General features: G+C 36.9%; 1 protein-coding gene across 2 annotated transcripts in view; it reads right to left on the reverse strand.

Moving 5' to 3' along the window:
* The window catches only part of glb1l2.S (galactosidase beta 1 like 2 S homeolog), a 33,761-nt gene that overhangs the window by 6,090 nt on the left and 13,672 nt on the right, over window positions 1–13,999 (reverse strand). Inside the window, exons 7-16 of one of the 2 annotated variants that reach the window (XR_005962756.1) lie at window positions 13,673–13,754; window positions 13,477–13,541; window positions 12,547–12,631; window positions 12,293–12,430; window positions 10,697–10,777; window positions 10,427–10,536; window positions 8,616–8,762; window positions 8,047–8,118; window positions 7,521–7,599; window positions 2,104–2,411 (exon numbers count right to left, since the gene is read on the reverse strand). Coding sequence is in view for 1 of the 2 variants with exons in the window: in NM_001086835.1 (NP_001080304.1) it covers window positions 2,104–2,191; window positions 7,521–7,599; window positions 8,047–8,118; window positions 8,616–8,762; window positions 10,427–10,536; window positions 10,697–10,777; window positions 12,293–12,430; window positions 12,547–12,631; window positions 13,477–13,541; window positions 13,673–13,754 (947 nt within the window). In the remaining variant the exon portion in view is untranslated. The remainder of the gene's footprint in view (window positions 1–2,103; window positions 2,412–7,520; window positions 7,600–8,046; window positions 8,119–8,615; window positions 8,763–10,426; window positions 10,537–10,696; window positions 10,778–12,292; window positions 12,431–12,546; window positions 12,632–13,476; window positions 13,542–13,672; window positions 13,755–13,999) is intronic. The other variant, NM_001086835.1, reaches the window with a different exon arrangement.

Here is a 13,999-nt window from a genome sequence, read left to right on the forward strand (position 1 = left end):
CCCAAAAACAAAGCAAATGGGGAAAAACAGAATAAAAAAAGTGCAGCATTTTGGTTAATCAAATATTCACTTATGCAACTAGTGAGCTAATGTTATATACGTTATTGATATAAAAAATACAAACATACCAAAAACACATGGAGGCACATTTATCAAGGGTCAAATTTGAATTCATGTGAGTTTTTTACAACTCCCATAAACTCAAAATTGGTCCAATCAAAATGTATTAATACAATTTAATTTTCTCAGCTTGGACAAATTAAATTGATCCAAAAACTTGAATCTAATTTGATTCAAATAAGAAAAACTTGAATAGTATAATAATAAAAAAGGATTTATAAAAACTTAATCGAGTTTTTTTCTCCGATAAAACTAGAATGTCAGGAAGGCTGCATACATCACCAAATTGATCCCTGGACTGCTCCCATTGACTTATGCAGCAATTTAGCAGGTTTAACTTCGACCCTTAATAAATCTGCCCCATGAAGTCATGTCATCTTTCCAAATGCTCCAAAATGAAGTCAAGCTATTTTATTCACAGATGTTTTAAAGAAATCTAATTATTAACAAATTTAGGCTTTGCAGTAACGGCATAATAGGCCAACTTAGATGCAAAGCATCTCCTGTTGCTTATAAGACATCGCATGTGCAATAACATTTTTTATTTTAATGGCACCAAATAAAAACACAAGTTTAAAAAATACAATGCACTTATCACTAAAAGAGTATCCGCGATGTGTGTAAAAAATGCTCTCTATGGCATTCATGAAGCTTCAGCTTTACCCTAACCTTAGCCTGCATGTGGCTCTTTATATCACTGCTGATGTGTTTCACCTATTCTTGGCTTATTCCCAAGATCACTGATTTCTCTAGCTCGCCATCATAATTGAAATTTAACATGTTATTGTCTGTAACATTCACTGCAAAGACTTTCTAGAATAGGTTACATGTACATGAATTTTTATTTTTTTTGTACTTTATTGTATACAGTATTAATCTTTGGGTTTCATGAATGATAGGTTTGAGTGCATTGCAGAGCATGTTAGAAAAGTATCTATTATGTACCCTTGCCTATTGCTTATATAAATCTCTTACTCAAAATAGGCAAAAAGTAAGTTCAACACAAGCACTATTCAATGAGCTCATGTTGAAAAGAGGTGTATACTATCCCTTTAATACCACCTGTTATGTACCCTTGCCTTTTGTTTATACAACAATTTGAACTCCACCTCAGTGCTTGCACATAACTTTATGAATGTCAGATACAACAAAGACTTTAAACTTTATCATGTTTATTTGAACACTAAATTCACGTTTTGTTTAGGGCATTACACAACAGTGAATTCATTTTACAATTGGATACTTCTAAAATGTTAGCAATATAGTTGTATATTTGAGCACTGGTAAGTCAAAGACAGAGAATGGTTATTATTTTAAACATTACCATAGCTTTGAATGTTAAATTATGAAGGCCTTCATTTACAGATCTGGAGCTGTTAGACCACATGCTTATATATATATATATAGCATGTGAATAGTAATTCAAATTCAAATTTTCAAATATTTTTTGTGACAAAACTCACAAATTTGAATTTAAAAGCACTAACTCGAATGGAGTTCATGTACAAGTCAATGGCACCATTTGACAATTTGTCAATGGCACCAGGATGACCATTTTGTACATTGATTTTGTCATTCAAAGAAAACTTTTTTTTTTTTTTATATATACCTCTTAAAAAATGTGACTCATGGACATTTGACTATGTTAATTGCTGACACTTGTGTTTTCTTTCAGAGGAAAAATAACCCCCCATAAAGTAACAAAAAAGTACTGCACTCAACAGGCTCAGTTAGAGTAAGTGATTTTAATAAACAAACAAGAGTATTTCCAATGTTTCTATCGCATCATCGTGATCTTCCTGACGACGCTGCAATTTCTTTTGTTTGCATTTTGAAATTACTTACTCTAACTGAGCCTGTTGAGTGCGTTACTTTTTTGTTACTTGCACCCAGGCATGCTGTGCTGTTGTTTGATGAGTGATCCTCAATGTTCTATAAGTGTTAAAGGACGGTTTACAATTTTGTGGAATGCAATTATCTCACCTGCTGATGAAAGTTGAATTCATCTCCAAACTGTAAGTCTTAAAATTCCTTAAAGGTTTGTTTCTCAGATATACGTCGCCAACAAGACCTTTAGGGAGAGAAAAGCAAACAATCATCATAAAAAGCACATCTCCCAGAGTTGTTTTTATATATTTGTTCCATAAATACTTTTCTGCTTGTGTTTCCCCTTATATCTTTATTATTTTTCGTACAGATCCACATGCCAAGATCCAGTCAGCTCTTGTTTTGCTTCTCTGAATAGCCATGAAGGCGCATAAAGGGGATGTATGCACCTAGAACTGCCTTTGCTAAAAAAAAGCATATAAACAGAACTCTTTAAAAATACCTCTTTAAAAATAAAAACATAAAGAATAGACAGTATTGTAATACATCTAGATACAAGAGTTTGTAAAAGACCACCTATGCTAAGTTTAAGGGGTATCAATCATGTTTACACTTACCCCCTAGCAAAAAGGGGCAAACGTATATACAGATGTAAGAGAATTCACTTTCTCAGTACAGGATGCCGACCGGATTCTATTCACTGAATCACCTTCTGACATAACAGTAGACAATACACCTCTTGACATTTATCACAATTTATTGAACCTTAAAAAAAGGGAGATCGACCTCCAACTACATGGGGTGTACCTATCCAACTACCATAGGCAAAAACTTATTCCGCGAGGATTTAGAGTCACCAATATCCCCACCTTAGGTAGAAACAACCCGGAATTTTGTAGCAAATGGTGTGGGATATTAAACTGTTGTTCTTTTGACCTAATATTACTGGTAGTGGAGCAGGTGGGGAAAGAACTAGCCTTAGTCAAGCAAGACATAAAACACACAGAGGAACAATATCTGGATTGCCTCAAGGATGACAGTACATCTGACTGGCTAAACAAAATCAATTCACTCCTAGATAAACATAAACAGGACCTAGCCAGTTTCAAACAAAACAAACTCAGAAAAGTATCAGAAGACTACAAAAATAAACGATTCTATGGCTGGTTAATGGGTATAAATAACACCCACCGCAGAGGCCCCTTTGTACGGAGAAAACAGGTTCCCAAATCCTTACAAACCATTGACAGTTCCGACCAGTCTACTGACTCAGATTCAGGTGCAGACCCCAAGGGCCCAGAGTCTTTTTTAGAAGTGTCTACCCGCTCCAAGAAAGACACTGGCATAAGAAAAGACGGCGCAGGCACATCAGACGGGGGGGGGAGGAAACCCAAAAGGCAAGCCACCCCGAGCCAGGAGACTGTAATCTTCAACTTAAGCCAACACGTGCTCACGCCTGGCGAGATAGCCCTCCTTAATAAAGGACTTTCTTACATCCCACAACACAAACCGGATACTTTTGAACTACTTGTCGACATACATAGATTTCAAAGAAAACTTAAGCTTAAAGAGCATTTCCGTGATACCCCTGACAGGACCATGCCCCTCTTTAAAGGGAAAAGTACCTTTGACCCCCCCCAATACACCGGCGGCCATTCGTACTTTTAGCAAAGTACTGAACAAAGAGACTAGTTCCATGACACAACAATGCCATATGACTCCTAATCTCACACGCGCCGAACGGGAAGCCATTGGTACTCTAAAGGGAGACAAAGGGGGATCCATTGTGTTACTTGACTATGCATATTACCGTACTGAAATTCTTTCACAATTAGCCGATCCCTTAACCTACCAACCCTTGATAGGTGACCCTACACCCAAATATAAAAAAGAATTGGACAGTTTTCTCACTATGGGACACAGAGCAGGGTGGATCAGTGACGATGAACTGAACTACATGACGACGGAATACCCAAGTACCCCCATCATTTACACTTTACCCAAGATCCACAAGTCCCAATCAGCCCCTCCGGGCAGACCCATAATATCTGCGGTAGGGTCCCTGTACCAACCAGCATCCACTTACATAGACCATTTTTTACAACCTCATGTAATGTCTATGCCGTCATATACTCCACACATGTCATTAAAAAATTACAATCATTGGATGTAATCCCTACAAACTGCCTCCTGGTCACTATGGATGTGAAAAGTCTATACACTGTCATCCCAAATAGCCAGGGAATCTCTGCATGTAGAAGTGCCTTATCTAATAATACCGACTGTCACACCCCGTGTGAATTCATATTACAGCTACTGGAGCTGATTCTCACAAGAATTTTTTTTCGTTTTGAAAACTCCTTCTACCTGCAAACATCGGGCACAGCCATGGGCAGTGCCCTCGCTCCATCATATGCCAATTTATACATGTTAGCATTCGAAACTACATACATCTCACCCTGGATAGGTCGGTCAATTTTACTATACTTTCGTTACATTGACGATCTGTTCATGATTTGGACAGCCAGCGAGCAAGCTTTATTAGAATTCCATCAAGGTCTGAATGACCTAAACACTCCCATCAAACTAACCTTGGCCTATCATACCCAAGAAATTGACTTTCTCGACCTCAACATATACAAACACCAAGGGGGCTTGGGCACCAGGTTGTTTCGGAAACAGATGGATCGAAACTCGATACTACATGCGGCCAGTAGCCACCCACCCGCCACTATCAGGGGCATTCCGTACTCCCAGTTCATAAGGGTCATTAGGAACAACAGCGATCCACAATCGGCTGACGCTCAGCTCCGTACAATGTTCGACAGATTCCTTAATAGGGGTTACGATTACCACTTATTAGAGACCCAATTACAAAGAGCAAAGCAGCACACACAGGGCTCCCTACTACAGAAGAAGCCATTACCCCCAAAGGGCCCCACCCCTCTGATCTTTACCACCACCTATACAACTGTTACCAGACAACTAGCTACGACAATAAAATCCAACTGGCCCATGATCAACATGGATGAATCTCTTTTGTTATGTGGGGCACCTAACCCCATGATGGGGTACAAAAGGGGCAAAAACTTAAAAGACATCCTAATGGTCACTGACTTTAAGGGACAATGCACAAACTCGACCAACTGGTTAACCAAACTTACCAAGTTGGGGTGCTACAGGTGCCCAGACTGTACCACCTGCCACTGTCTACTGAGCGGGCCTGACTTTCCACATCCCCACTCCGGAAAAAGACTTAAAATACTTCACAGACTTACCTGCACCTTAACATATGTGGTCTATATCATCACCTGCCCTTGTGGTCTGTATTATGTTGGAAAAACAATTACCACGCTCAGGGAACGCATCAGCAACCACAGGTCCTCTATTAGTAGGGCCCTTAAGGAAGGACATTCTTTACAACCGGTCGCGAGACATTTTCTCACCAAAGCCCATGGACTACCTACTTTTAAGTGCATGGCGATCGGCCACCAGCCACCCCTGTCCAGGGGGGGTGACCGTGACCTTGCCCGTTGGATCCATAGACTGAACACTCTGTCACCTAGGGGACTAAATGAGTCCCTACCATTGGGTTGCTTCTACTGACGCTTCTTATAGGCCTGGTTCTGTGGACTGTGATATGACCTAATGGCTCTGATATATGATGTTTGCATTTGCTCTGGTTCACTAGCAGTTTACTTATTGTTTTTAAATTAAGTCTACACTCTACTTCTCCATATGCACATTGACTGGTCTCGGACACATGTAAGCGGTCTCCGGTAAAGATGCTAGGACTAGGCACTCAATGCATGTAATACACTCACAATGACGTTTCTGGGTGTGGTTGTTTCATTCGTAATAGTGGGTACTGTTATGTGGCTAGTGGTAGACGGCACTAATACTTTATTCCAAACCCCAATACCCCTTGATGGGCCACTTAGAGCGCACACAGGCCAAACTTGGCATTGTGGACTCAGGTGTTGCTGGTCCATGTTTGGCCCTTAGCTTTTGCGAGGGCAGGCATTGGACGCTCAGCACCCACTTAGGACAGTGGCCAAGGGGCAGACAGATGGGATGCGCATGGTGGATGTCTAATATGCATCTGCGGTGGACACGCAGACAGCGAATTAAGACAGAGTATACTGCCTATACCCGTGGCTAATTCGTAAGATTGGCCCACCCACCAATACAGTACCAAGGCTTGGCACAGCGTTGCAGCCCATACACTATCTTGAACAGGAGACACGATTCCAAGAACCCACCAGATGGTCTGCTTGGGGTTTTTGGACTTGATGCTTGAGTGGGCCTATTATTAAGGTCGCATACCATGAGGCCCGTTGTTATGACCAGTGTGCATGTTTTTTGTTTTCTATTTGTTCTGCTCATGTTCTCTTTATTCCTGTATATGTATATACACCTATACACTTTCTTTAGTTTATATGGACTTGTTACACTTGGATTCTACCACTAATGGGGGTGGGGTGGAGTCAGGGGTTGCCTAGCAACTGTTTTGGCGCCTTTTTGGGTATTTAAACTGTCACTTCCTGTTCAGCACTGTTTGTCCTTGAGAAAGGTTCCTGTGGGGAACCGAAACGTCGGATTTAATAAACCTTTTTCCTTTATTTCAATATATCGAATGTTTGAGTTTTTCATGCAAACCCTGTGAGTGCCGGCACCACGTGCAATTTCAGATGTAAGAGGATATATGTTAGTTATATGTTGAATATCAACATTCCATCAACTCTCCTATTAATATATTTAAACATCAGGAGAGCTAACATACAGCATTTAATGGGTCCAATTCTGGGAAAAATTTGCTTACTCTTTCCAGGCTAATTATATAAACAAAAGGACAGGAATCTGGGTTTAGCAAGAACAGGTATAATTCACATAAAAAACCCACCTGCATTAAGTGCCAGGACTGCTGGCCCGGGAGCCTGGGAGAGGTTCATCAAACAGTACTGCTTAATAATTCATGTTGTTGAATAAAGCTCTAAGCATGTAACCATTGATAATATGTCAGGGAACCCTGCTTTGAGGAGTTCAAAACCCCTTTCGGAACTGTGATTGTGCAACCGATTTGATGCAAACTGCAACAAGCAACTACACAACACAATAATCCGTGAACATATCCACATTCCACATGCCAGTAATGCTCTTATAAACTGAAGGGAGAACATTCTTTTGGGGAACATTATCAGATACTTTGCTGCATGGAAGTAAAAGCTTGTTACTTAGAATGAAGGTTCATAACAATATTAATGGGTGGTTAGTGAATGGAAGAATCCATACATTAGTCTAAATGCAACACCGATATGTCTGGTTTACAAAGGAAAACGCAAGAGGTTAAACAATAACCACAAAGATACTTGTGCCCATATATATATTATTAATAATAATAAATAATAATACTGGTGCCTTTGTATGGAACACTACTGTTCATTTATAATAAATGTTATAGAAAAATCAAGAAATAGTGCTTCTTTACATTGATGTGTGCCTGAAAGACTTGACATTACCCTACACAAATAAATATACATCTCATTAGAACACATAGAACATGCAGCACATACCTTTGTGTTGCTTATCTATCATGGGTCCATAATTCACTCTTCCACAGTTCTCTACCAGTATTGCCAGTTTTCTGTACGCCTATACATTAAAATGGCCATTTATTTAATATATATATATATATATATATATATATATATATATATATATATATATATATATATATATATATATATATATATATATTCCAGAAAAATACTTTAAGTTTTATATTTGTGCATGAAACTGAATTGAAGGTCAATTAATGTACATTTCTAAGTCAATACACCTACCAAACTGGGTCACCAGCCATCTTGGATTGTCTGACTTTTCCTATCAACTGTGGTGTAATTGAATCACAGTTGTATTGGGCAGATCAACTAATGTTGATACAGTTTAATTGAAAAAATATAATTGTGATCTATCTGTATGCATTACATTTACAATGTAGGTTTATTTAGGTACAATCATCATGTACAAAAAGACAATATGAAAACCAATTAAATCAAGTAAATGTATTATATGCAAACGAAAATATAAAAATCTTACCGGAATCTCAGGAATATGCAGATTTTCCTTTTTATAATCTACTGTACCAAAAGACTGGCTGCTTGCAAATACCTGCAAATTAAGTCAATGGTGAATAGGAAATTACATAGATATGCATTTTCCTAAAAAAACGAATTTAATCAAAATAAAGTGAAATGTAAGTTCAATGTGCAAAGTACAATTTCGTATGCATCATTTTTTTTTTTACCAATTAAGCGTTAATTGGGCACATGTTGCTATTAAAACTTTCATAGTGGGGAATGCTTTACTTCTGGTGTTTAGTGATAAAATGTCATTATCATGTGATTCTTTTGGCAAAGATCTTTTGTACCTACTGAAATAGCCCTCTGTTGAACCCTGAAATTACCTCCATGTTCAAGGTAATGGCAGCTCCAGAGTTCCCTTGTGTCAATGAACACACTTCAGCAAGAACTAAAGTGCAGGAGCTCAATGCTATAATGTTAGGAGCATGTTTGGACAAAATCACCTTTAATGAATAGAGTCTATACAAACATTCATAATGAGCCATCAGGCATCATAGTTGATTTCTTCATCTGGTATTACATTACCTGGGCTCTGTCACGAACATTTCCCTTGGAGTGGAATTGTCCTCCTCCATAAATAATGGTTTCATATAAGGTATATCCATATGATTGGCCATTTCCATCGTTCACTGGTAGGTTTTCCATATTTACTGGTTCTGCTGATTTAAATGGCTGGCGAAAATAATATAAAGAATTAAACTAGTAAAGCAAGACTTAATTTCCCCTCATCAAATAAATAAATCAAACAAATAAACACAGTGAATTTATGCTCCATTTTGTGCACACACGCAAATACATTTGTGTTACATTGCCCATAAAAGATTCTTTTTGCGCATTTATGCGCATGTCGCAAATATAAGGCAATTATGTAGCAAGTAATGGGGGGGCTCTCATGGGGGCTTGGCTGTGGGTCTGCTACAGTGCGCAAGTTTTGCGGGAATTAAGCAATTTGCATGGACATGTGTGCAAATGTGCACCTACATGGTAGTTTCTGGCGTACTTCTAACGCAGTTGTAGCCAGTAGCGCTAGTATGTGCGCCTCATTTATTACAAGTCTTGCAACAGAAAATGCAAAGTTTCCTGCGACATAAATGTAAGCATCCCAAATAGCATTTGTGCACTTCATTATTAAATATACACATTCACTGTTCAACAGTTTAACCTGTGCAACCTTTTCAGCTTTGCGTACCAGAGTTTAAAGACTAACAAGGCAGATAAGCTATTTTTAAAAGAAGCCCCCCCCCTAGAACCATATCAATCTCATAGAGTATGACAGCTTCTTTATTGGGGGGATTTATTTATATTAAAAAACACTTCAGTATATAGGTGCCCATTATACTTATAAATTTAAATACAATACAAGTAAAATGATGCAATATGAGCAATACAGCCAGTAGATTTATTTTTTTCCAGTTCAATTCTTTATAGACAGAACACCATAAATAATGACTTTTTTAACTTCATTCTAGTTTTTTGTTACCATTTTTCTATTTCCATGTAATAGAATTACAGTATGTTTACATATTCTTATAGGCATGAACATAGGTAAGTTTTATTAGGGGCTGTATGTTATTACATTGCACCGTTTTGCAGAACATTATGATAAAATGTTCTTGTTTTATCAAGAAACTAAATTATTAATCCAAGGAGGAACCAAGGAGGTATGTCCCTGGATACATTACTCAGGTAAGTAAGTAGTAACTTTCCTCTCAAGTCTTACTCTTACCATATAAAGAAATTGAAACAGATAAATAATGATTTTAAAGTTAATCCTCTAAAAGAATTAAATTTCTACGTAGGTAATTTCCTACTAGGTTTAGTCATGCAAAAAGAGACAAAATATATTGTATGGGATCTATTGTTCAGAATGCTTGGGACATGGGGTTCTTCTATAATTTGGATTCTGTTCCTACAAAACAAAAAAATTTAAAGGGCAAGTCAACCCCAAAAAAATGTTTTGCCTAGTAAAGAAAATACAATTATCAGCAACTTTCCAATATGAATCTTTTGGTCAGTTATTTGTAAATGTAATTGTTACAGAAAGCTGCATTTGCTTAACTCCTGGTTGTTACTTTTTAAATAATGTTGCAAAAGTCAGTCTCCTCCAGCAAGTCAGGTCTGTCAATCCGTTGCTTTATGTTACATTGTTTCAAAAGCCATAGCCACCAAGGCAGATAATAGAAGGGGACAGATAAAAACTGCTTTCAGTAGCAAAACTATTACAAAACTATTACAAATAAAAACCATAGAAAATTTTAATGAATATATATTTCAAAGTTGCTTAGAATTATGTTTTAAAAAATTTTTTTGGGGTATTTGCTTCACCATCACCTTACCTCTCCCACAAGGTGCAAAACTTCCCACAAAGGCAAACAGCGTTTCAGTTCTACAGCACCATATGAAGTCTTTAAGGTAAGGCTTGGAACTGGCGGAAGAGGTTTCTCCGCTAAGTGAGAATGACACGTGATTTATTATTTATTTATGCTCACGATTTTTTAAAGTATGCAATTAATATTCCAAGAGGATATATAGCACTGGAAAAGAAAATGAGGAGAAGAAGATGGACAAGAAACTAGAAGATCAGGCAAAATATATTACATCATTACCATTGTAATCTCCAAAAAGTTCTCTCAGCTTAAAATATTTTGATGTATAATCACCAGCCTCTGTAAGTGGGGCATCATAATCTACAACGAAGCACACACATCTTGTTAAAGTGGACCTGTCATTCAGACATAAAAAGCTGTATAATAAAAGTCCTTTTCAAAATAAACATGAAATCAAAATAATTTTTTCATTAAAGTGTTCATAGCTGTTCTAAACTCATTTAAAAATCCTAGCTGTCAATCAAATATTGTTGGCCCCTCCTCTATGCCTTAAAGGGGTTGTTCACCTTTAAGATAACTTTTAGTATGACGTAGAGGGTGATATCCTGAGACAATTTGTAATTGGTTTTCATGTTTTATTATTAAAGGTTTTTGAGTTATTTAACTTTTTATTCAGCAGCTCTTCAATTTGCATTTTTAGCAATCTTGTAGCCAGGGACCAAATTACCCTAGCAACCATGTACTGATGTGAATAAGAGACTGGAATATGAATAGGAGAGGCCTGAAAAGAAAGATGAGTAATAAAAAGTATCAATAACAATACATTTGTAGCCTTACAGAGCATTTGTTTTATAGGAGGGGTCAGCGAAGCCCATTTGAAAGCTGCAAAGAGTCAGAAGAAAAAGGCAAATAACTATAAAACTATAAAAAATAGATAATGTAGACCAATTGAAGAGCTGCTTAGATTTGGCCACTCTATAACATAATAAAAGTTACCTTAAAGGTGAACCACCCCTTTAAGCATAGAGGCAGGGCAAGCAATTACTTTCACTTTCCATCCAGCACTTCCTAGATGTCTCTGCTCTTCCCACATTCCCCCAGTTCTCTTAACCATTTAATTGTGTAACTAATGCTTGGGAATGGACATTAGGTCCCACATTCTGGTGCACAAACACAATTCTGAGATGATGCAAGGCTTGTCTTAATAACATTGTCCACAAAATGGCTCCTGCCTGCTTGCTATAATTATGAGTTCCCAGACTAAAGGAAACAAGATTCAAATAATTTATACATTGTAAGTAAAGTTTATTTTGCTTGACTAACATGATAAAATAGGATTTGGAATAGTTTTTTTGGGTGATGGGTCCCCTTTAATAAATGTTTGTAAACAGTCCAAAACCTGCTATATTTTTGGTATCAAAGCTACAGATTCTAGTTCTAATTTACAAGGCACAAATTTTGCTTCAGTGCATTTATACAGTGGATATTGGTTACTGCACTGGTTAAAATGACACCTGTGTTAGGCCCAACTCTAACATACAAAAGCAGAACACAGGCATACCTGGATCAATTTGTTAGTGTCTTATCATAAACTAGTCTTGAAAGTACTCTGTGATGGAATGTATGGCTGTTTATTGAAAGCTAAACACACCCAAATATAAGTATCACCTCATAAAAGTAATTTATTTGGATACCAAATATGTTTTATATGGAATAATGTGCCATCTACTATTAAGTAGGAGGACATTAGAAGTAAATTGTGACCTGTACATATAAATATGATCTGCCTGCCCTTGTTCCTAAATAATTAACAAAGAAAATATTTCTTATATATTTTGATTATCAATACATAATCCAGCACTTATAGGAACTTACCATAGCTGGTAATATCTGGGCGATATTCATGGAAGTGTAGAGCTCCATTCATGAATCCAAAGTTAGTGCCACCATGGAACATGTACAAATTAATGGAGGCTCCACGATTAAGAACTTCTGATACAGTAGATATCATCTCTGCATGATCAGAGAAAAATTAACTCTGTTTATTATGATTAAAGGACAGTCTGGGGAATAACAAATGCTTCTGATAAGATAATAAAATGATAAATGAGAATAAAAGTAATACTTACCATCAACATCAAAAATATGGTGTTTCCCTCCCCAGTAGTCAAACCAGCCTGTCCAAAATTCCATCACCATAACAGGTTTGTTACTCTAGAGGAATAAGAAGTATGCAAAATTAGTAATAACTCAAGCTGTAGGCATTCATTCCATAAGCAGAACTATTATTAATCTATACTAAATTAATTTCAGTATTTAAGACTAGACTACTATACTCTGCAAATCAAAATTTGAAAGGAGCTGAATTACATTGACTTTAATGCATTTGGACAAAATAGTCACGCATATAAAAATTGACAATCGTCTCAAAAATTTTGAGTGTCAAATTTATTTTGACGCACATTGACTTAAATTTTCGCCCATCACTAATCACAAGAGTTTGATTTTTTAGAAACATAAAGGGAGTTCTTTGTAATATGCAGTTAAAAGACCTCTCTACCAAGCCTTTATTTTTTTTTTTTGCAATGTATATCTTTGAAATAAAATATATTACAAGTTTAATGTATAAAATGGTTTGTGCATATGTGTGAAATTTTAACTTTCAACTGACAAGTAGCTACAGTATATTAATAAACAGAACAATCACATTGATTGCCATAAAGCCCACACAATGTAGTTCCCATTGTAAACTTAATCATACTAACATATACAATTCGTTTTTTAAGCACACCTAAGCAGTCTGACCTCCTTTCTTGATGTACTCTGAGATACCTAGATACCTATGTGCCTCCTTTTGCCCACCCCTCATGAATACGGTGTTACTGAATAGAGGTGGACACACGTCCTTTAACTCCATTCTGCAGTGTAAGGACCTGTGCCCACAGTTGCTCGCTGACGGGAGAGTAGTCTATGATCACCACAGACACTCGCACTTTTGCATTTTGTGCCCTGCTCTGTCATTAGTTAAGGATCAATAAATGAGTATTGTTTCACTTTACCTGGATAGAGTTCAGATATGAGAAGAGAACTGGTTCAATCTTCTGGAAATTAACCGTGGCCAGTACTGCAATGTAAAGAAAGCACTAAATAGACATAAACTTAAAAAATGTAAGAAAAAATCCATACCCTTCAATCAAAAACCAATTAATTAAATATGTGCTGTGATTTATGTGATTTGTCAAGAATTTATATTACCATTTTCCAGACTTCCAGAGCTTAATCCGTCTTTGTTATCAGATGTAAGTAGGAGTTCCACAATTCCTTTCTCAACAAGAGCCTGGTTCACACAGAAATAGCAGAGAAATCACTGACCTTTTTACAAAGTTCCAGACAGCAGTGAGAATAACAAACAATAATGCAAAGGGCCCCTTAAACTATTTGCAACAACATAGTTATCCCTCAATCAAATTTGTATGCTTTGGCTATTCAGCTATAATCTTACACCAGAGAATTTTATTAAGAATTCCCTCTATGAACCAATGCTGTTATTGCCATAATCATTCCACGAAGAAGAAAAAAACA

Source organism: Xenopus laevis, chromosome 7S (assembly GCF_017654675.1).
Source record: "Xenopus laevis strain J_2021 chromosome 7S, Xenopus_laevis_v10.1, whole genome shotgun sequence".
Classification (NCBI taxonomy): domain Eukaryota; kingdom Metazoa; phylum Chordata; class Amphibia; order Anura; family Pipidae; genus Xenopus; species Xenopus laevis.